Here is a 24,359-nt window from a genome sequence, read left to right on the forward strand (position 1 = left end):
ATACCCATAAACTTGCAGCTAAAGAGCTGCTGAGAATGTGTTCTGCTTTTTGCTTGTTTTCAAGCTTTTACTAATGATACTTAAGATAGCCAGCAAAGAACTTCAGTAGAAAATGTCACTTGGCATAAAAATTATACTTTTCCATTGGTCATGCAGAGATGGTTTTTGTACTGTCTTGTCACTGGAGGTGTGCATCATTCTAATGGAAAACTGAGGTTTAATTTTGAATGCCAAATCATCTTCCTTTTAATATGCAGGCGTTGGTGCATAAGCCATGCCTGCCTTCCTGGTGAGGTTGTGAAAATGCCCTTTACATCATCCAGTAGCCACCCTTGTGGACAAATTGAGGCAAACAGCATTGGTTCCTGCAAGAGTGCCATTTCATCCCTGGCTGGAAGAGTGGTGGCTTTGCTCAGTGTCTCAAGGGCATACTTAAATCAGGTTGAGCTCTCCCGGTGGCTTCACTGTTTGTACTCGTGGTTTGACCATGGTTACTCCTGATTCTCACCTGGGTGGAGAATGGCAGGGTTCATAATGTGTTCTTTTGGAGTCACGTAGGCTCGGGCATTGTCACCTCTTTCTCCCTATGATCTCATCAGATCTTGCAAGCTTCAGAAGGGTGGGGCCTGGCTGGTGTGCCTGGATGGGATGCTTCCAGCAGAAACACAGGATGCTAAAGGAAATGGTGCTGATGATTCAGTAAATGCCACTCTTCCTTCTGAGTCAGCCATGGAGCAGAACATAGGCCCCTACAAAAGGGCACCAAGATAGTGCTTTACTGTCAAGATGGGGTGGAAAATCTGAAGTTCTGACAACTTGTGCTATTAAAAATCTTTGGGAAGAATAATGATGTTTGCCCATATATATTCTGACGATGTTCCAGGAATTACTTTCTGGTCAGCTAAATTCCTCCTGGCAGTTTGAGCTCCTTGCAATTAACTTGCCTTCACTTCCTGTCCTAAACTGCTACTGCAGAGTATCTGTGTGTTGTTAAAACAGCTGCTGTACTTCTTTAATAGTTGAAATGGCTCCTGTTTATAAATTCAGAAGTTTCTGAAACTAGCTTGAGGGATCTATCTGATGATAAATGTATAAATAAAGTTATTCTGTTACCAGTATTTGGGATGGATTATGTTTATCCACCCTCATCGCTGACAGCTTTTTAGTCCTTTTACATTGGTATTCCTTCTGATTGTTTTGTTCTCTTGTCTCCAGGAAACAAAAGAAGAGAAGTCTTCCTATACCTGTCCTCTGTGTGAAAAGATTTGCACTACACAGCACCAGCTAACTATGCACATTCGTCAGGTATGCAGAGTACCAGCTCTTGATTTCTTACTTTTATTAAGAGTGTTTCATTTGCCAGGTTGCATTTTGCAGTGGTGAAAAACAATTCCATGTGCAAGCCAATGAAATGCTTCCATTGTTTGGCTTTTATTTTAGCCTTCCCTTGCATTTTCTTAAAAAAGCACACTCCACAAACCTAACCCTGAGGTGGGTAATTTTCCTCCCTTGCCTGGCATTCCATCCCCCACCCAGTGGCTCAAACAAGGATGTGTGTCCTGTTCTGCATAGCTTAAGGTATCCTAAGGATCCGGAAAACCACTTCCATCATGAGGCCTAAGTCCTGTTTTATTATCCTGTTTGAGTACAGATCTTTTTACTGGTCATGCAAATTAAGAAGCAGGAAGACATAATTTTTAAATCAACTCAGTGTGGAGGAGCCTCTCAGTCTTTCACAGTATATAACAGTTTTGGGAGCCTTTTTTTTTTTTTTTTTAAACTGGATAATGCACTTTTTTTGTCAGCTACAGGCCTGTTCTTGCTCCTCCTGAAATATATGCATACTTAATAAGGAGGTTTGCCCTTTTCTCTAGCAGAAGGTTCTGCTTTGGGTGCTAAGGTGTGGTTGATGACTGGCTTCACTAGATACTTATTACTTCAGCTTTTCCCCCTGTACTTTAACTGTTGCTTAATTATTTTTTTCTTACTCTTGTAGTGTTTTTGTTTTGGTTTTTTTTTTCTGTATGTGAAGAAATCTTCAAGTCTCTGAATGCAAGTAAGAAAGAGTAGTACATATAGCACAGTAGCTAATGGCCATAACTTGACCTTGTAATACATTTTTATGGCCATAGAAGTCTGCATGTACACTCAGAAGCAGTTTAGTTTTGTTGTCTTACTAGGCAGTCAATTTAAAATTAATATCTTTAAAGAGTATTTGTTTTTAAGTGTCTGTCTTCTGCTGTGGAGTTCATAATTCCATCCTCTTTCCTTGCCGCTCATACAACCCCAAACCACTGCACAGCCTAAAGTGTCCCCAGGTACCATTTGTCTGATGGGCTGTTGCTGAGTCCCTCTGTATCCTCTTTTGCTGCAGACCCAGCAGAAATGCTGCATTGCAGGCTGTATGAAACAGCTGCTTGTGCTGGGGTATTAAGGGGTTAAAGATGAGGGGGAGGAGGGGGGCTGGAGTTGAGGGAGGAGGGCTGGGGAGGAGAGGTATCTACAGGGCACACCTTCATATAAGGTATTGTGCCAAGTGGCTCTTTAGAGCTGCTTAATTTGTTTATAGTTCTTGCTGATATTTTACTGGCACTTCAGAAGGGGCGTTCAATGTAAAAAAATCATTGCTTTCTCCAGCATAACACTGACACTGGAGGGACAGACCATTCCTGCAGCATCTGTGGAAAGTCTCTGAGCTCAGCGAGCTCCCTTGATCGCCACATGCTGGTGCACTCAGGTGAAAGGCCTTATAAATGTTCAGTATGTGGACAGTCCTTCACCACCAATGGAAACATGCACAGGTGAGTGCTGATCGTGTCCCAGGAGTTTGGAAAGGATTACAGCATAGGGGGCTGTTTTGTTTCCTTGGAGGGACTAGCCAGCTGACTAAAGACACTTGGGCAGGAAATGTGCAGTATCTGTGACCTACAAATGTGGCATAACACACACTACAGCTACTAGGATGCTTAAGTAGTGGGAGGAAATCAGAATAGAGAAAGATTTTCTAATTTAAAGTATTACCAAGAGTTGGTATAGTTGTTTTTTTTTTTTGTTTTTTTTTTTGTTTTTTTTTTTTTGTTTTTTTTTTTTTTTTTTTTTTGTTTTTGTTTTTGTTTTTTTTTGTTTTGGTTTTTTTTGTTTTTTTTTTTAATAGTGGTAGTATGACAAATGGATTTTTTTCAGGGGAAAGAAATATATAGCCAAGTTATATAGGAGCTTCCAATTTTGTAGCTTCAGAGTCATGGATTTGAGTGGTTATATTAGAACATCTGGGATTTTGTTGGTGTTACGTATTTAGGTATTCAAATGCCATCACAAAGGTGCCTCTTTGGTATATTTATCTTGTTTTTAAATACATACATCAATCTTTGTTTGCACTATAGACAACTTATGGCACTATAGATCTGACAAATTCTTTGCACAAATTTCCAAATGTAGTTTCCTTTGTAGGGATGTAGCAATATGTAGAGTTGTCAACTGGGGAACAAAATGTTAAAGCACACGGACTTTCCTTCCCCTCTCTCATCCCCTGATTCAGTATTCATTTATTTGCATGGATGGAACATGTCAGAACTGATAAAGACTTCATGGATTCCCACACAGCTTTAGTCCCCATATCAAAGACTTTACAACCTACAAAGAAACTGTAAGACAGGTGGGGAAGAAAACATTGCTTACAAGCAAAAGGACAGGAGTGGTGGTTACATACTGGTTCTGTCTGGAAAGGAAGGTGTCTTGTTTCCCTGATTATTACCAATAATTTTCCAAGCAGTGTGCTATAGGTGGAATGAAAGGGTGATTTTGATGACAGTAGGAAAGATAACGTAGTCCTGTATAGTGGGGTAATACCTGCTTGCAGTGTTACCTTTTCTGTATAATTTTGCTCATGTTAAACACTTGGGTGAAAGGAGAGGGAATGCAGTTTTGTAATTCCATATTGATTTAATTTAAAATTGATTGGAATTGGGGAGAGTTGGCAAGATAGATAAAAAATGAGAAGGGAAAACCACAGAGATACTGGCCTTGGGCACTGAATAAATCACACATCTGACTCATCTGACCAGAGGTGTTGTGAGCCATGTTTTCCAGGTCAGGTTATTAGTCTGTGTGACGTGGGAAGGCAGGGCCACTGCTGAGATGCCACTGTCAGTATCCAAGAGTGACTTCCAGTGGTGGAACTCTGGGATGGTCAGTCACTTGTGTCTGGGCAGCTTGCTGGAGTACTGCTTGTGTGATTTATTTGGGTTTTGCTCACTGGGTATCTCTTCTGTGCTCCTAGAAGCAGGAAAAGGAGACTTCCCCTGAAACTTAACTCCTATGAGGCCTATGAGAGACTGATGTAGTCACCTTTGCTTATGCAGGTTTCCCTCTATAGAAATTCTTAGCATGCTTTTGTAGCAAATTTATAGCCAGAGTTGCCAGACTCAGTGACTTGCCCAAAAGAAGTAGAGATCTGATGGAGCAGATAGTTTGGTTTTAATTTTTTCATTTAACAAGATGAGACCTGAAGTTACTGGGATGGAGTGCTGTATTTAATGACCACACTAAGAAGGACCTAAGTTCATGCAAGGAAAAACTTGATATTAAAAGGTTTTTTGTCTGATAAGTGCCTGTTGGTTCTGTTAAGCTCCTTGTGCAGGGCTGCCCTGCAGCAGCAGAAGGCTGTTCCCAAGCTTAGTATCTCTGCAACGAGTGACCCCAGGCCTGAGCACACTGAAATATGCTGGTTCTCCTAAAGGAGAGTTGTGGTTGGCAGACTGAACCTTCTGGTCTTTTTCAGTGAATAACCTTTTTTTGTTGCTGTAACTGACTCTAATACTGGATCTTGTTGCTGAAGGAAGACATGAATGTGCAAGTAGGCAGATGAGGATAAATGCAAAGTGAAATCAAATTTTTTATCTGGTGCTGTGGCATACTCACAAGGAAGATGTTCATTTTGCCCACCAGTACCTCCTGCTGAAACAGGTATTTCTGGTCTAAGATGGTGTGAAGTAAATTTCTTTTCCAGGCATCTCAAACTTAGCTGTAGCATTATGTTCAGTGGACTGTCAGTGCTGTGGCTGAATGTGTCTCACATCTCATTCAAAACTGCTTCTGCCTGAGGATTCCAGAGCAAGGACCTGTTTGCCAGGTCCTGCCTCATATGTAACTCCTGCAGGCCACGTCTGTGGTGGTACCATGTCTGCTCTTCTGTACCAGCTAGATGATACTGCAAGTCCATCTTTCTCCTCTTTTGTGTGCAGTTCTATTATTGTTCTCTGTTTTTGTGTTACAGTATCTAAGTAGTGACAGATGTATGTCCAAAACAGCAAAAAAAAGAAAAATAAATTCTCATGTGCCCCTGGTGGTATCCAGCCAGCCAGCATGGTGGTATCTCTGGACCATTGCACAACAGGGGGTCAGAGAGAGAAGTTACAGGTTTAGCAGAAACTTGTGATGTGCTGGTAAAGAATCAGTGTAACCTCTGAAGGTCCTGCAGGAGCTTCCCAGAATTTACTGCACTTACACCAAATATGCTTAGTTTGCAGGAGAGGAGCAAGAGAGAAGTTGGTCTGCTGGTATCTGAATGGGGGGAAAAATGTGTAGGCTTATGCCATGTCCATCCTCCCTTCTCTTTTTCCTTCTCTGCCATGTTCTGGCTCTTATTTAGCTGTATATACTATTTTTAAATCCAGACTTTTTAAAGACCTTTTAGGGGGAAAATTTCAATGGAATGGTTTTGTTCAGGGAAATACTGTGCCATGGGAGTACTTACTGCTGTTTCCATCAAAGAACAAAATTTCTGATCTGTCTTTCATCCTCAAAGCAGCCATGTCATTAGACATGCAGCTGAGGAGAGGAGGGAAGGAGACAAATTTTGGTTGCTTTTTTGAGTTAGAAAATGCTTACCAAAGTTGTTAAACTCTCAAGTGCCAGCCATCTCCATCATAAGTATTTTTTCACCACCTTCTCTTTACCAAAGGAGAAAAAAACTCCAGTGCCCTTACTTGATGCTCTTCTGCATTACAATAAAACTTCCGTGCAACAGCCAAACTTTATTTGGAGTAAGTGAGAACCACTGTTTTCTGCACATCTCTTCCTTGAGTTAGTGTAGCTGTGCTGGGGTGTTGCATGTACTCTTCACTTGTGAAATCGATGCTGGCCTTCCTGACTCCCACAATACATGCAACACTTCATTTGTAAATGAGTCATAGCCTCTCAAATGAAGTCCAGTTTCTTTTTGTTGTGCTCCTTGGCTCCTCTTCAACAAGTTAAGTTGAATGGGCACAGCAGACTGGGGTGGAGGGGGGAGGTTCTCTTGTGCAATAGTAGTAAGAAAAAGTGGTTAAAACCTGCTTCCTTTTCTGACCAGTGTGACTCTTGGCCAGGATTTTCAACAGGGAACCTTGAGCCCAGGGTAACTCAGAAAACTCTCTTACAGGCTGCCAGGCTGTTCAGGAGTGACCTGAACCTTCTATGGGGACAGTTACATTTGGAGAGAGCAAAGGTCTCTGGAGAGCGCTCAATGTCCAGAGCAAAAAACTGATTTTCTCATTCTTCTGATGTGGCATCAGACTGTCTGCTGCTGTATCAGTGCTGCTTCTGCTGTTTGTGGAGGTTTGGTGCAAGCTGATACAACTGGAAGACCTGTTAGTGCCTGGTATCAGCATCATTAATTGCTCTAGAGAAGACCTGGAGATGATGCTGAGTTTTTTAGTTTTGTTTTTGACCACTATTGAAAAGAGCAAGTCTCCTTGGAAATAGCAGGCCTTCTAGAATCAGGAGCTGGTTAGAGATTTGGGAGCATTGTTTTCTTGGGGCTTTTTTTGAGTTCACCATCCCTGTAACTGGCACTGCAAAGATCAGTACATAAGAAAATCTGCAATTTAGGATACGCCTTATCCTCACCCTTCTTTGCTAGAGAGACAGACCCTGTGGCTTTCTCTCAGTCACAGTGAATTAAAGTTGAATGCTCATATCTCCATCAGGAGCATAAACTATATGGAGGGGAAGGGGGTGTATGAAGAGTTTCTGTAGCTCTGTAAGAGCTGGATTTTCTATGTACTGTCTCTACTCAAAAGATTGCAACTACTAAAGATTTTCCAAACGTTTCCATCTATATGGTCAGAGTAACTCCCTAGGGATTTTATTTGTGAATAATCCCAACTCCAAGGACACTTATGGATCTAGAATCTGACATGAAATAGGAGGTTTCAAGTCTCTTACTCCATCTCTACCACTGCCTTTCCCCAAAATGCAGACAGAGGAGTTAGGCTGCTGCTGTGGTTGTAGTGGTGGTTTCTGAGCATTAGGAAGGGACCTCGAGGTAGAGAAAAAAATTTTACTTGACTTACTGTGTTGCATTCAAACAGAACATGCATCAGCCTTCAGTCCTTCAGAAGGGCGATGCCTCCACTTGCTCCAAAAGTGTTTCCTTTGGGGGTGGGATACTTTGCCAGCAGTTCCTTTTCCATTTCTGTGACTAAGTGTAGTCCGTGCCTATCACTTTAAAGTCTCATTTTCCTCCCTGCCAAAGACATGCTCTCCATGCAACTACAAAATGTTAATGGGGTATAAATGCCAAAAGGGAGGCGAGAAATGACCTTCCTGACAGTTTCCAGTGGGAAGCTATTAAAGGCTCTGTGGCAAGTCTGAAAAGAGTAAAGGAATAATGCATGTGTTTCAGCCACAGCTTCCCCAGTTTGGTAAATGAAGGAGCATTGTCCATGGCTGGTTTTCTCCAGACTGTCCATATAAGTCCAGCAATGCAAACTAACTGAAGTGTTTCATTTGAAACTAAAATGTAGCAAGTATCTACCTTCTTTCTCTTCTTCCATTCCTTGCCCTATGCATGACAAAATTATTCAGAATGGCTTTTTATTTAAATCCTGCTTAGGTACTTGTGGGCTGTTTATGTACCATCTCAGGAGCAGGTCTAAAAGTCTGGGGATTCTTTTTTTTTTTTTTTCTTCTTTTTTTCTTTGGCACATGTAAAACACCACATGCAACAACCACATGCAGAAGTCTTTGAAACTCAGATTGGAAGATCTGGATCACAGAAGCTATGCTTTGAAGCATTCTTACAAAGGGTCCTATCAAAGAAGGTATTTCTTCTTTTAATTAAGAAGGCACTTTCATTTCTCAATCTTACTTTCAGTACTAGATAGTTTTCCCAAACTTCTGATTTTAATACTCTGTGAAAAGATAAACAGCTGTCTTTTTAATCATGGTGTGATACTATTCTGATGTTCAAGTCTTTCTGAAACAACACTTTATGTGTGCACCTGTGTGTTGCTGACTGAGTTTCTTGAGAAAGATAGAAAGTGCACATGCAGGAGGGTAATCTGAATTTTGACATTTTAACCAGCCATCTTTGCTGGCACATGAAGAGCAGGCACGTCTGGAAGATTGTAATGCACTGCTCAGAAGTGAGTGTTGGATCCTGATAAAGGCATAGGGATCGAGATGCATACACTTCAAAGGTTTCCCTGCTCCCTTTAACAAGAGTCTGTGTGTCATGGGCAGGCATGCACACAGGCCCCCTGTGACTCTGCAAATGTCCAATAGACAGAGTGTCCTCAAGATCTGGCTGAATCCATCCTCTCCCTACATTCCACCTGTGAATTACTCCCATGTTATTTATGGCATTTGGCCTGCTTCCAGCATGTTGTGTGTGCTTTGTGGGGTGCAGTGCAGTAACAATTCCCAGCCTCTGAGTACAAATAGGATCTCTGTAGTCCAGCACGTGCAGGCTGGCATTTGCTTAAGATGGGAGTTTTGGAGGCAGAGAATAGCCAAATGTGATGAAGACCCTTGTTTTTTCTTTCCCAGAAGAGGAGAGGAACTGCCTTATTACAACATGGTTTGCTTTCTGGTGGTCTGCAAGTGGGAATTTGGTGTAACTTTGAAAAACTGAACGTACATAATTGTGAAGCTAAAAACAAGTAGCCAAGAAGCTTGCCACACAGAAAATGATCGACACCTCACACATCTGAAAAGGCTGTCTCTCATTGTCTTGCACAATAGAAATGTCTCTTTGGTCATCTCCTAAGAAGCTTTTATTTCAATGTAGTAATTGGTAAGCAGTGCTCTTAAATATTAAGAACCAGGTTGTACTACAGGCCTTTAAATCCATTCTTTATATGTGGAGGGATGATTTAACCACTGTCAGCATGCTAGTGAAAGATAAGCTTCAGCAAATGCAAGTGCCCTAATTCTTCAGCAGGGATAATGAACACAAAGGACTAACTTCTGCCTTCTAGTAACTGATTTATACTGCAGCTTACCACAACTGATGACTGTAGTTGTGGGAAGCAGGTGAGATGTGATAGCTGTTTTGGTCTTCCTTGCAGTTAAAAATAGTTGTTACATTTTTTGGTAGTAGTTTGTAAATGAGGATGGGGAAACAGGTGGAGGGAAGCTTTTTGGCCTCTCCTGTCAGCAGATAATACCCAAAATATGTGTTTGGTATTCTGCTGGGACCCCCATGTTTTGAAGAAGGTTAAAATAGAGAAAGAAAGAAGGCCTTTTCAACAACAGTACATCAGTAAGAGAAGAGTCTGTTTCTCTTGTCTTTAATTTGAATTAGAAGCCCTTTTACTTTTAATTGTTCCAGGAAGAAACTTTTGTCTGTCTCACCATTGCTGAGTAGATTTACTTCTGGAAAAACTATATATAAACTTTTATTTAATTCACATGGCTCACAGATAGGGTGCTCAAAAAAACCCCTCCACTAGTATCTTCAGCAGTAAAAGACTCTGGATGACCTGGTGTGCCACAGATCCTCTGTGAGCCCTCAGAACTGAAAGGAGATGCCATGATTTCAGATGTGTTACATGCTGCTTTTGTAGGCTTGGACAGTATCCCCCTTCAGTTATCATTAAAGAACAGCAGAGGAAGTTAACACAAAAACATGAATGCTGAGATCTGATTAGAATCAAGCGAAGCAAGGAAGTGCAGAGTTAAGATTTATATGCAGACCTTAATTAGCTCCATTGTTCTTGAGAACCTAAGTGTACACAATGAGGAACATTATACTTGCATCTCCAGATCTCTCGGTACCTAAACACAAGACTTCAGTGTGCTTTTTAGTCCTAGATTTTCTCTGTGTGTTGCCTTTAAGCAATAGCAAAGTCTAATCTTGTGTATTGTAAGGTTGTGGGTTCTTACGTTTTGGTCTTCTGCAAGGCAAAAAAAGGGGTCACTCTTAATAAGTTTAGGTTTCTGGTGTGATCTGTGTCGAGGAGCAGGTGGTCTGATGTGGCAGGGTAATGCCGCCCTCCTCACGGGCAGTAACATAAATCTCCCATATAACAGAGAGTATTGAGCGTAGCTTAGTGCTGCTTTGTTACCCCTGTCACAGTTCAAATAAGCGCAAGCCACTTGACAGATTAGACTCTAGCCTCAGAGCACATGGCAGTGCAAGACCTTGATCTTTCCACATAAGTACCCTTTCAGGAATATCACCTCCTCTGAAGGTCTAGTATTCTCAGGGATGTTTCCTCCCCTTCTCACCTTGAAGAGCTACAAAATAAATACAAGCCTTAACTTAGCAAGCACTAGAAAATCCAGGTGATCCTTGTGAGGAATTGAGGTGCTTTTAGTCCTGTGCCATAAACCTGACATGTGATTCTTTTGGACGTGTTAGCTCTCAAGGTTAACAAATAACATGTTGTTTTGTTCGCTTTTTGGTTGGTAGTTTGTCTTGTAGGTTGTACTTCGGTTGGCTGATTCTGTGTAGAAAATGCTGGTGGTAAGAAAGTTTGCTGAGAGAATTTGTATGTTAAGGTAATCTTTGTTCAGCCTGTTGTTCATGCACATCAGAAATACTAGCATCACTTCTCTTATGAACATGTATTCCCTGTCCTCCTATCCTCTGAAAAGATTCCTGGGCAAAGTACCCACGAGAATGAGGAAAAAGTCTATCACAAACTGCTTTGTGGTTGCTGTCATTCCACCTTTAATGTATGTCTTCCAGCTTTATGTTTTTTTCCCCCCAGTATCTAACCTGCTGAACCTGTTCTAGTTCAGCATGCTGGAACCAGCAAATGGCAGAACATACCCCCTCTCAGGGTCAGCAAGTTTTTTCCTCTTTCTTTCCTTCCCCCTTTTAAAAATAGGCTATTCCATAACAATAGATTGACAGCACTGGGGGAAACTTCTGTAGCTGTTAAAAAAAACAATGAATTAAAAAGTGAAGGGAATCTTGTTATTTGGACTTAATCAGATCCTTTCACTCAGATTGTTGAGCCGTGATGCTCATATGCACAATGTACACAGCTTAGGCAAAGGTCTTTAAAGTAGTAATGCCATTATATAACTGCTAAATAATACACAATATGCAAATACTGTTTTCTGTTTCTTAAGAGTATCTGTAGATATACCGAGTTCTTCAGGTTAGTCTCTTAGCTGAAGTTTGCTAAACACTCTCAGTGATTTTTTTTGTAAATCCTCAGAGTCAGCTTTCCCGTGCTGACTCATGTGGAAAGATATCTTGAAACAGGGAAGGTGTACAACTTCTGTGTGGCTCATTTTTAACACCAAGACACTTCAGTGGTAGCTTTTTTGACAGTTTCAGACTGAGGGGAGAGAGTAATGCGACAATTGTTCATGGACTGAATGAATTCCACTTGAGGCCTAAAGTTCCCAAACTCCTCTAAGGTAGCACAGGTCATGCGGGGACTTTTGTTTCCAGTTTGACTAAACAGATATGTAACAAGATGTGAAACTTCTTCCTAGTGCGTCCCTGCTCAGCGAGGGAATGCTGTAAGGAAGGAGGACCACATGTTCAGGAACAGGAGAGGAAATGGGCTGAGCATGTGAAACCTCTTTTGCTAGGATGCCGTCCTCAGCGCTGGGAAGTTTGCAGTTCGTGTGTGTGCAGTGATAACCTTTTACTTCCTTGCCCCTTGAGATACTTGGTGGCTGCTGATACCAGGGTAATGTGGAGACCCTGCTTTTAAGGAAGATGTGCTTCCCTTATCTCGTGCAGCTTCCTTGCGTCCATGCATCTGTGTGTGTGTGAGTGTCAGGGAGAGATACTCAGCCCCATCTGCACAGCCTCCCCAGCAGTGCCGTGCCTGTCTGTTTTTTCCTTCTTGAGCTGTGTGACGCAGCAAGTTGTTCTGTGCTGTGCCATCAGGATTGCTCAACACTGGGGTGTGAGAGGGAACCAACAGCAAGAGGGCTTTGCCTGCTTCTGGGAAGTAGCTGGGCTTATGTTTGCTTGGTTAAGAAAGGGGTGTGGTTCTGGAGGGGAGGCAGGACATACCTAGGACTTCTTCTACTGTGTTTGCTCTTTAGGATAAATCTTTTTTCCCTGTTGAGATATATTTTCTCTAATTTTCCCTTTCCTTCTCTCTCCTTTTCCCCCCTGTTACTAAAATTTAAAATGGCCTCAAGTATCCTTACTTTCTAATAACACTTGTTTTCTTTAAACATGAAGTTTTCTGAAAAGTCAGCAATGAAGTAACTGAATAACGTTATATAGTGTGGTAGCTAAAGAGCATGGCTGAAAACCATAAATCTCCGAAAAGATTGAAGGAAATGGCCCAGGCCAGATTTTTGGTACACATTAAAAATATTACTTCTGCTTAATTTTACTGTTGTTAATACACCTTTTTCCTCCAAGCTTAAGGAAGTATGGTGGCCTGAGAAGGATCTTGTTTAATAAAGGAGGATCTTGTCCCATATAGAAGTTTCTTACAGTTTGAAAGTCTCCTTGCAGTATTCAGCATTTTTAATTTAGGTTTGCTCTGAACATAATGTAAACTGTGTGTCACAGCTTGGTGAAGAGGTACTGAGAAGCTCACACTACATTTTCTCCTCTTTTGCCCTCCCTTACACTAGGGTTGATGCAAAATGTTTTCTTCTGCAGTCCTTTGGGAAGCTTTGCTTTGGAGGCATGGTTTGAATCACTTCCCTGTCACAGCATCATCAGGCAAATATTTATCTCTCTTTTTTTCCTTTGAGGTGTTCTGACAACGTTGCTGTTAGGGAATAGGAGTAACTTTGAGCCAAGCTGGGAATGCAGTTGTATCAATTTCAGCCTGTTTGAACTTGCTGAGTCTGTGTAGCAAGTAGTTGCTTAAATGTGAATGCAGCATAATTATTCAGAAGTGGTACCCCCCCTTGCTGGATTTGTAGATCATTATCTTTCCTCTCACTTATGCTTACAACTTGCCTTTATTCACAGCAAAGCAGAATTTTTCTCTAGGATAAAAATATAGAATGCTCCATGTGTGTGTATGTGTATCATATATCCTTATGTATCATGTATTGGCAGCTGCGTGGCACTGGCTAACTTTGCAGCACTGAAAAGAGATTTGAAATCTGTCATTCAGATTTAATTACCAGAGGCTTTTTCTGCCTTAGCACACCCATCCAGTCTTGGTGGATCTGAATAATGGCAATTCTGTCATCCCAGTGATGCTGTCTGCTGAGAGAGTCTCACTGAGCCAGGCAGCTGCTCTGAACTAGGGAGGATGCAGAGGGCATGGCTGTGGCACCTGGGGGATGCCAAGGGGGCAGCTACTCCCATGTGCCACCACATGCTGCTGTGTGGGGAGGCTCCCCAGGACCACCTTAGCTTTGGCAGGCAGCACAAACAAGCGCTGGAGACTCCATGAGGATCATGAGGTGTGCCACCATGCCGGCAGGATGGCAGTGCCTGCTGCCATGGGGAGTGATAGCTGGGGGATCTCCTGCTGGGCCTGCTTGCAAACATGCAGCTGAAATGAATCAGGGATCCCAATCTGATCCTTCCTGGGACCTGTTCACCCCATCCTACCCTTTCCCTGCATGCACTGCAATGACTTCCCTACCAGCTTAGCCATAGGGATCTCCTGCTCAGATTTGTTTGATTTGTCCCATGCTGGGGTTCAACACTGGTTACCACTAGAGTATATGGGGGTGCTTGGAATTTGTTTTGGGATTGCTCTGCCATTATAAGAGGGAGTTTCCCATGTGATTGGGATTCTGGTATTTGTCTTGTGACCTGCTGCGAAGTGTGTGTGCATCTGAGGGCTTTTTGGGGCCATTCTTGGGGTTTTTTGAGGATACAAATACTAAGCCAAAAAGAGAAGACAAACAGAAACTTGTCCTAGTACAGGTCATGTCTGATTTGCAAAACTACCTGCATCTTTTTGGTTCCTGTGATTACAACTGGCAAGGGCTGAGTGGATTGCTCTCTTAAGTGGGTGATGTTGGTAATTAACACTGGAAATACATTGTCAATACAGATTCTCTACGTGTTTTAACAAACAAACAAACAAATAAACAACTGACTAAACTCTTTAGCCCAAGGGCATAATGTTACTGCACTTTTGACTTAAGTTTCAGTCATATTCACAAGACTTAAGGGGGGACTTAGCAGCAGGGTATTAAACGACTGTTCCTAAAAATACTGCTGCTTCACTTTCTCTTTGTTTAGGATTTACTTCCTGTATGCATGAACTGGCAGGAGCTTTGAAGAGAAGTTCCCTGTGTTTTCTTACGTTTCCAGACACCTTGGGCTAAAATACCATTTTTTAAGAATGAAACAAAAACAGTAACAAAGATAACATGACATAAAAATATCTGAAAGGAGTGTAATTTTAAAGGCTGCCTTCTCTTTCTTTATGAGATATTTTCCATTTCATGAGGCCTGAAGGAAATCACAGTCCAAATTTCATCCTGTCTTGGATGCATCCTGCACTCCTAGCATGGCACTAAGTTGAAGCTTTAACAAAGCAGACTATTTTTTTTTTTTCCTAACAGATCAGGTCATGTTCTGAAGGATGGACTTTTTTTTTAAAGTATTGACAAGGGGTTTTATGATTCTTTGGAGTTTGTTTACTGTTATGTGGGACGAGCAGTGGAAGTGAAAGATCTTGAGACACAGAGCAGTGAAAGACATAAAGCAGTTAAATCAGCTAAACTGCATTGACCATCTCAGTCCTTCCCAGACTAGCTTGGGAGCTTGAGTGATTCTTCTTGCTGTAAGAGGAAAAACAAAGTGTATTGTAAATAAGGTGAAGGATGGAAGGCACTGATTTTTATTCTTTGTCTTTGATTTTAATGATTGGATGTGTGGCTTCCTTTCTTCAGCTAAGCATCAGATATATGAGGATTTTCTACTTGGTTTTGATACCAAACTGTCTAAAAATCACGAGGGAGATGAGGAACAATCATGTGCAATACAGTAGAGTATAGGGTACATCTAGTGGTAAAGTGGAGAAACTTATAATAATATGTGGGATATGAAGCCAGAACCTGAACTTGATACTGTCAGATGATCTCTCTGGACTGATAATGCCCAGATTCATTGGCCTCCCCACCGCGTTTCCACAGACGTGAGGGAGGAGGAGGTGTTTATACATACACTGGATTCTATGCTCAAGAATTAATCTTGATTTAGATGCTGGGACTTTCCCAACCAGGCCTCAGTGAAATTGCTTGCTGCTCCCCCTCTGGACATGCTGCTCCTTCTAATCAGACCTACCTGGCATAAACCTCTCTTGACTGAAAGCCAGCAGTGCTTGTGCTGCCATAGTTCTAAGGGAGAGGCTTAACCCTGAACCCTGCCCAGGGGCTGCAAATGCACCCTTTTGTTCCATACCTTCCTTTAGGCTGGGCCTCCATGCCAGACAGGCCTTTTTTCTTTGGGACCTGAAGTACATCAGGAAGCATGGCAACTCAAGCTGCAGCTACACTGTACTTTTTTCTCCCCAGAATTAAGAGGTGAGGGATTCCCACGCATACTAGGAGATGATTTCTATCCAAGAGCCAAGGTGGTGCTGATCAGGTTATCTGCATGCAAAGCAGAAGCTCCTGGTTTTGTTCATAATTCAGTGGGACCCAGAGCTGGGAGCAGCTGCATCTTGCGTTTGCCTCCTTCAGGATGCTTTGGCTGCTCATTCTAGCCTTGAGCCAGCCAGTCAAAACCTGCCCACGTTCTGGTTTTGGCATTGAAGCTGTAGGCTGCCCTGTTTTGAGACCTCCAGAAAGCTTATACAATCAATATGCAAATCCCCTTGGCATTAAGAAAATTCATCAGCCCTTTTTAGAGATGTGGTAAAGACTGGGATGTGACCAGCAGGAGCTGCATGTCACTTCAGCAGAACACATGCTCCCCTGCCCTCCCCATGAGTCACCTCCTGTAGACACTGTTCCAACACCATCCACAAGAGAAAAGGAAAAAGGTACTTGAGTTCTGCATTTGCCTGTTACTGCAGAAGTCTCTTCTTCAGTGTAAAGCAGCAAAATATTCATTTGCTGCTGTTCTAGTGGAATAGTCACCTTCCTGAAATCATGCTCTGCATTACAGTGTGGGGCTGGAAACTTTTTCTGTTCATTTGTCTTAAAAAAGATTTAAAAAAAAAAACCAAAACGCAGAAAGAACCCAGGGGAATTCTTGTGCATTATCATCTTAGTCATCCTGCTCATGTGACCATGAGAGGGGAGAGGAAAGTTGTGGCAGAAGAGGGGAAGTGGAAGGTGGTACTCAGGGGGAGGCTGGAATGAAAGGCAGTCAAGCACTTCAACAAATGTGATTTTGTTGGGAGGGCTGACTGGCACACGATCTTAGCACAGTTGGATCCTCATGCTCACCTGTGAAATTATTTGAGTGAAGGGGAGGGAAGCGATTATGAAGAGAACTTTTTCTCATACAGCTGTGCTGGAAAAATCATAGTATGTAGCAAGGTGGGGTTTTTTTTGTTGTTTTTTTGGGGGGTTTTTTTGTTGTTTTTTTGTTGTTTTTTTGGTTTTTTGTTTTTTGTTTTTTTTTGCATAGCAGTTCTGAAACATTAAGAGTTTCATTCAGAGGTGGATCAGACCATGTTTGGAAAAGACATAGTTTCCTCTTTTCCTTTTTTATTTATTTTTTACAAATTTTTCTGGTTCTTTCTCTGGTCTAACTTTAAATAGAGTTCCACCATTTTCTTTGAGAGGTTAATCAAGGCCAGCTAGCACTTAGTGCAGATGAGTCCTCCCTAATATTAAGCACAAGTTTTTATCTCCTTCCTATCATCATGTGTATCATGGTTGGATTTCAGTGTTCCACCCTCAGCACTGTCCCAAGTGTATGTGTACTTGCAGACATGCTGGGGAGACTGTGAGGTGCAGATTTCAGGGCTCTGTAGCTTCCTGAACTTGTCTCCTGTACTTCAGTTGCTCTGTAGAATGGCTCAGAGCCACAATTCATTGATCTAATTTAGAAAAAGAAATCCAAGTTTTGTCCACTGTGATTCTGGCTGTCTCCTGAGCTGCAGTAGTGGTCACTTTAAAGCTGCTGGCACATATTGCTGTAACTTGCATCTGCAACTGAATATGAGCATTTCTGTGCATGTCCTTACTTTGCCCTTCTTTCTTTTTTTGATCTACATTCTCACTTAAAGTGTTGAGTGTTTATCTTTATTTTTTGGAACTGATGAATGTCATATCATTTTTCTTTATCACTGTAAGATGCTGAAAGCCAGCCTGACTTATGAGCCTGTCTTTTGCATTCTAAGTATGCCAGTGTTGTCAGGCCAAAATATGTTGTTATAGTCACAAAGGGAAAATAACTTCTAAACACAGCTTTGTTCCTGTTCTTCTTGTATCTTGGCAGGCTAAACAGTGAGGTTGAACATTTTCAGTGGTACATGTAAGATCTAATCAAGACAAACTCTTCCAAAGGAGTAAGGCAACACAAATACTTCCCCCTCCCCCCTTAATTATGGTTAGGAAACTTTTCAAGTAGAAGAAGCCTCAGTGAAGGGAGTGTTTAATAGAGGTTATGGATGCGGATGTGACTTGGCATCTGCTGAAGTTCAACCCATGTTGGGTGATAAATGTTGTCTCGAGGCAGAATGACATCCATGTTGCAAAGTAAAAGAGAGAGATGAAGATCATGTCTATCCTTTGTACTTTTTGGCTTTATCTTCCCGCTTATCTTGGGCTGTAGCTCTAGTAATCTTTTTCCTCTCCACCCTTAACTTCATGCAGTGAAACTTGCTTAACCTGCCAGAGGAACAACCTGCTGGCTGTAATGTGGGCAGGTTGCAACTCTCCTTGAGAACTCTGGAACCTGCTGCTTTGGTTTTGGAATTTTCCTTTTTTTCCTTAATGGTCACATGCATAGAGCTATCACAGCAGCTGTGATGTTTGACCTACACAGTAAAAGTCAAAGGTGTAGTCAGGGTGTCTTCCTGTTTATAGCCCAATAGCTTAGGCTGCTTCCTTTCAAATATGCAAAACTAAAACATGAGGGGATCACCACATTCCTTGCTGTGGTATGGATTCTGCTGTGGATTTTAGGACATGGCAAAAGCACACACGTTTCAGGAATGAGAACTGCAAGCAGTTGGGGCAGCCAGTTCCTGACACCAGATATAGCAAAGCTCCCATCCCTGTGGTGCTGTACCCATTAGCAGGCCTTGCCTTACTGGCATACTTCACACTGCAAGCACAGCTGAACTGCTTTTGGGACTTGCAGGAGCCAGTGTGTTTGCATGCATTAGGTCCTGCCAGGCAGAGGTGCTAGGTTGGGCTGGCACTAACCTGGAGGTCCCAAGGGTTTTTCCTGTTGGCGTGCTGTGGATGTGCCATCACACCCCTCTCAAGTAGGAGCCAGCTCCATCAAAACAAGCAGAGTTCAACAGGTGGACAAACAGCAGGAGGAAAGAACTTAGCCCTAAGGAAGCTGTTTTGCATAGGCAGCTGCTAAACAGGAGTTGTGCATACTTGTTAATGGTTGGAAAGAGACTTTAAAAGAAAATGGGAAGAAAAGGTCCCACGCTCAGTGCATAACAGTTTTTTTGCTGTTTGTTTGTTTTCTGGATGAATGTGATTTAGCTTGACTGATTTTGCTCTCTAGCTATCTGAAAAGTAACTGGCAGGTAGGATTAGCTGTGCTTCAGCCGAGCTGCCAGAGTGTTAAGCAGTCAGGCCGTGTGTGAGTGCCGGGGGTGCAGGGACAGACAGGCACAGCAAAAGCCTTGCTTTCAAGAGATCATTGAAAGCAGTCTTTACCAAAAAGAAATAATAAAAACATAGACAAACAGTCCACCTTCCAGGTTTTGCTTTGCCTGTGCAGTTGAACATTTTGAGTTTTTGTTCCAAGATGCTTCTTGAATTTTATCTTCTATCATTGTGGACAGGAACCCCTTGAAGAAATAACTGTTTTCTTCTCCCTTATTCCTGTGTGAATACAGACAACTGCAGCTCATGCTGTTGTTTTATCACCCATGAAAGAAGCTGTAGCTAGCATGAGAAGTTAGATCAGTGTCATAGGTGGGAAAAAAAAAATCAACAAGATCAAAGAAGACAAGGCAGTAGAGTATCTAGAGATGCCTTCCTGCAGATTTTGTGAGACTGGATTCATGTGGACAAATCAGTTGCTTTGGTGCCTGTGGTGCCAGAGCTACCAGAGGGCCAAGGCAAGCGAGTGCACAGCACTCTGTATGCTGTGTCAGCACTCTGGGTTTTCTCTGGTTTCCCTCAAACCTGGAGAGAATCAAATGCTCAGTCCTTCAGCATTCCTTCTCCCAAATAGGTGATCGGCAGGGAAAGAGGTCAGACAATTTCAGCAACATTTCCATGATTGTATGTCCAATCTGCTGGGCACATCTGCACATAGATGTGACTGACGTGTCACCAGTGTCCATCCACCATTCATGAGACCAGTAAGAGTTACTGGGGATCTGGGCAAACTACAGGTTTTTCCTCATGGACCTGATCCTCCAAGCAGCCCCAGCCTTGATGGATGCTGAAAGCAGACAGTAGTTGAACAGCCATTTTTATCTTGCATTGGTTCTGGTACCTGTGGTGCTTTTGGCATGAGGCTGTTCCTGCACAACACCCTGCAGTTTGAGACAGGCTATAGTTTGAGACAGGCTATAGTTTGAGACAATGATTTAGATGCCTTCTTCTTTTTTTTTTCCAAAGTTTCTGAGACTGTGAAAGGAAACATTGAAAATATCATTGCGTGATGAGACAGTCTTCCCAGCAGCTCCAGTGGGGTCTGCTGCAGCTCAGTTTGGTCCAGTGTGTTATCTCGAAGCATCATGCCCTTGGCATACAAAACTAAAACAGATTTTATGTCATAACACCAAAGAAGTTATGAGGATGTCTGGGTTACAGCATTCTCTCATGTTAGAACATGATAGTGTGCAGTCATGTTAAATGGCACTGTTGTGGATGTGACTTCTGAAAAATTTGCCCAAGTGCCATTAACATTGTCTCCATTGCTTTTCTTTGAAGTCAGTCATATGGACAAATGGCAACTCCCCCCTGCATTCACACATGTAGCTATTAGAAGCAAAAAATTTTCATTGTATCTAGGAGCACACCTTTGGTGGTTTTTTTCAATAGCAATATAAATTCGAAGTGAGGTTAAAGGCCCTACCTGTAAAAAAAAAAAAATTTGAATTTGAGCTTTGAGTTGTCAGAAGAAGCAGCATGGCAGCAATACCTTCCATCTAACTGGAGGGAACTAGACAACAGTATCTTCCTCAGGTTGCAAATACAGAAAACCAAGAGGCAAGTGGGTCAGGTAAACACATATTAATGAGATTGCTTCCTGAGTAATTCTGTCCCTTTCCCTGTTCCTGTGTCTTTGTGACAATAAACAGTTGTTTTCCTGGGAAAGCAGGTTTCTGAACATGCCTTGGCAGTAAGAGTTTTGCAAGCCATACCTAGTGCACTGTAACAGTGGGACCAGATAATCCTGACTTCAAAGCTGCACTTGAAATTCGATATTGGGGTCCAATATTGATTAAAGATGAGAAGGAAACAAATATATTTAAGAAGCATTACTCTGGTGTTGGCATATACAGATCTATTTGAGGTACAGTCTCAAACTCTAGGCAGAGAGCCAGTTGAAGGTGATGTGCTTTTTTTTGCACTGAGAGAAGTGGATGCTAAGCTGCAGGCTTTTGCTTACTGGACTGCCACAAGACAGGAAGACTGGGTTTAGGCAGAACCAGGATCTCACAGATGATGGGGAATGGGCACGGTGGGCATGGAAATAGATGATAGCAGGGCAAGTGCTGTGCTGTGAGCTGAGACATGGGGGAAAGCTTGTGGGCTCCCTGCTGCAACCCCTCACAGGCCCAGGCACTGCAAAGGGCCCGTGCTGGATCCTGCCCCAGCTGTTTTTCGGAAGTTCAGACTGATTCATGGGATCTCTGATGGTACCCTCTAAAGGCAAACCTTGGAAGTGGTGATGGCATTAAAATTTACATTGGACTTCCCAGCCCAGATTTGCCTGCTGACAGTGTGTTCTTCCCCCTCCTGCTCAGGCACATGAAGATTCATGAGAAGGATCCGAACAGCACAGCGAGCACCACTCCCCCCTCGCCGCTGAAGCGCAGGCGATTGTCTTCGAAACGCAAGTTCAGTCACGATGCTGAGCTGGACAGAGAGGAGAGGACACCCGCAAAAAAGGTTCTTTATGGGGCATGAAGCAAAAGATGTTCCTGGTTACCTCTTAAATTGTCAGCTGTTTGGTTTGTGCAGTCAGCACAGACTGGTTACAGCTCTGTATATGAGTTGCCATGCTTATCCTGTGTGACCAACAGTTATCTATGATTGAAAATTAATTTCTAATTTCAGGGATTGAAATAATTAATTTTTTAAAATTCTGTATTGTTTAAATTTTTGAATTTGCTTATGATTTATAAATAATTGTTGTTGGATGACAAGAGGATGTACTGTTCTTTGCTGCTGTGGTTTTTCTCCTAGGTTTTTTTTTCCTCACATTTATATTGTAGTATTTTTGGAGGATGATGATTTAAACTTTTAAAAAAAAATGTTTACTTCAAAAGCAGCAGCAGCAGCAGCTAGATCTGGAGGCAAAAAAAACCCTACAGTATATTTCCCTTTCACAGTAGCATAATCCTGCCTTATTGGAGTTGCAAGAGTGACCAGAAAATATTTATTTGAAGGCTAGACGTTTCCATTAGGGTTTTGTTTATGAAATATTTTAACACATATCAGTCATTTGTACAGAATGTATGGTGTCTGCCAAACTTGACTCTTTCCACTTACTATCTCTAAATGGCAAGCTAGTAGCAGTTCCATTTAGCACAGTATCCCTCACTCTGTGCATGTTTTTCTCCCTCTAATCAGAAGAGAAGTATAGAAAACATGCAAAAGTTCATTGCTTCTCCCTAAAACACTTGACTTAGCAGTTGGCAGTATCTCAGTGGCATAAATAATTTAGGCTGACAGCTCCCCTGGCTCTCCAAAGGGGAGGAATGCTAGTTCACTGGTATATAAACACATGGGTTTATAAGTTCTTCAAATCACAGTTCCTCATTAGAACTGATATATCTGTGACTCAGCTGCACACGTTATCTTCTACTGAGCCTCCTTTTCTGTCATGCATGTTCTTACACATGTGCCGAGGCTCTGTTGCTTACCCTCTCTCCGGAGGAATGAGTCCTTTGGATTTGCTTGCAGCAAGGTTACACACGAGGCCTGCAACTTTTTGTAAGAGAAGGACTTTGGATTGTAAGTTTGTTTTGTTGCTTACAAGTTGGTCCAGTGAGGTTTTTTTTCCCTTTTTCTGAAGGTTCTCGAGGATGGCCATTCTGGTGAAGGGGATAAGAGGGCTGACGATGAAGTTTATCATTGTCCAGTGTGTTTCAAAGACTTTGTTTGCAAATATGGGCTGGAGTCCCACATGGAGACACATCCAGATAATTCATTGAGGTAAGAGATAATATCCAGAGTGTCTCTGGTCGCCAGATGGCCAGAAGAAGTGTGCTGCAGAGGGACAGGAGCCCCTCAGCCCCCTGCACTGTTAACTGCCCTCCTTTGTGGTTTTGAGCAGGTTTTTAAGTGGTTTGCCTCATCTTGTGTCACCAGGGTGCTGTAGGGCTTAATTTTATTATTTTTTGTAAATACAGGAAATCTTGCCAGTTAATAGCAGGAAATATTTTTAGAAAAAAATTAAAGCCCCTCTTCCTCCCCTCGAAACCCATCACTGTTACAGAAAACTGTAAAATGCTAACATAGCAAAATTTTAACAAGTTAAACTGAAGATGCTTAAAACTTGATTAACTTGATAAAAGTATTCAGATATTATCCTGTGAGATCATTCTGTTGGTGGAGAAGGCAGCAGCTGGATAGAAAGGGTTTTTCAGTCATGGACTGAGTGAGAGTAGATGAGTTTCTGGTTTCAGACTTTCAATAAAATGTTTCATGCTTTTCTGCCTTTTAGGCAGGAGTTAGGGAATTATGTGGATTTTGGCTTAAATGAGCATTTCTTAACAAGGAAAAAATATTTGTTAATTGTTCGGGAAGGTGCTTGAATGTTGTGTTTTGAGTCAAGTAATTGCCTCTGGGACTCGTGAAACTGTTTTATTTCCTATGTTTTACCATAGAAAAATGTAGAGCCAGATACAGGAAGATATAAAGAAATTTTTCAAGTTTACTTGAAACATGTAGAAAAGCTGCTACTTTAGGAAAGTCCATTTGCAGAAGCTTGTCAATGTTTTAAATTTATTTTGGGACATTAAACTGTAATGATCTTTTTGGAAGGGTGAAGAATTCAGTATCTTGAAGTGTCAACACTCACTCCTGGATACAGGTTCTTAATAGAATGGCATGGAGCAGAGGCATCCTATTCTATTAAACAGGAGTAACAGGAGTTTCTATTAAATTTTCCCTTTTTAAAATTTTTATTTAGAAAACCTTGGTAAATGCATGTAAAATACTTTTTAAATACTTCTAAATACTTTTTAAAGGCATTGTTAATAATGTTGCAGTTCCTGGGGAAAGGAGTTGAAAGCTTGGTCCATACAATAGTAGTTAATTAAACATACTTTTTCTGAAGTAAATGAGGCAAATTTTCATTGTAGATCAAAGCTGAAACAGTTCTTCTCCAGTTAGAGCTGTGCAACCCCTCAGAATGGAGTCTGGAACAATTTTGCCTTACACTTCATGCTTTAGAGAAAGCGGCTGCCACATTAGGTTTATCCTAGCATTACCCTCCTTTTGAAGCTTCTCTGAAGATATGACCTCTTTGCAGAGTTTTATTCCATGAACCAGAGTGGAGAGGTGGATTTTCTTCCTTTGAATGATGGATAGAAGATAATGAAATAGATATCCTTCTAGCTTGGCAGCTTTGCAGTCTGCTGTGGCAAGGCAGCAAGACACAGTGGCTGTGCAAACATGCTGTTCCTCTTTATGCAGCTCTTGCTCTAGTATTAGACTTGCTTTGGAATAATATTCTCCTGAAATGGATTTTGCTACCCTTGATTCCGTTGAGCAGCAAGACTACTAGAATGTGTCTCTAAATCAAAGTCACAATTGTCGAACTCCGTGGGTATGATTTAAGAGTGGTGCTGGGATGCTTCTCTTTACAGAATTGCCTAGGTGATAGCAACGGGGTTTTGTCAGTTATTTGCCTC

The 24,359-nt window shown here is 41.9% G+C and overlaps 1 protein-coding gene across 1 annotated transcript; it reads left to right on the forward strand.

Moving 5' to 3' along the window:
* Positions 1 to 1,215: 1,215 nt before the first annotated feature.
* LOC130266800 (ras-responsive element-binding protein 1-like) lies at positions 1,216 to 22,660 on the forward strand (the record flags this gene model as incomplete). The annotated part of the gene is made up of 4 exons (XM_056516060.1): positions 1,216 to 1,305; positions 2,638 to 2,801; positions 21,243 to 21,387; positions 22,517 to 22,660. Coding segments are annotated over 4 exons (543 nt in total), but the record flags the coding sequence as incomplete, so codon positions are not given.
* Between the last annotated feature and the right edge of the window lie 1,699 nt (positions 22,661 to 24,359).

The sequence above is a fragment of the Oenanthe melanoleuca genome, unplaced genomic scaffold (assembly GCF_029582105.1).
Source record: "Oenanthe melanoleuca isolate GR-GAL-2019-014 unplaced genomic scaffold, OMel1.0 S243, whole genome shotgun sequence".
NCBI classification, from domain to species: Eukaryota; Metazoa; Chordata; class Aves; order Passeriformes; family Muscicapidae; genus Oenanthe; species Oenanthe melanoleuca.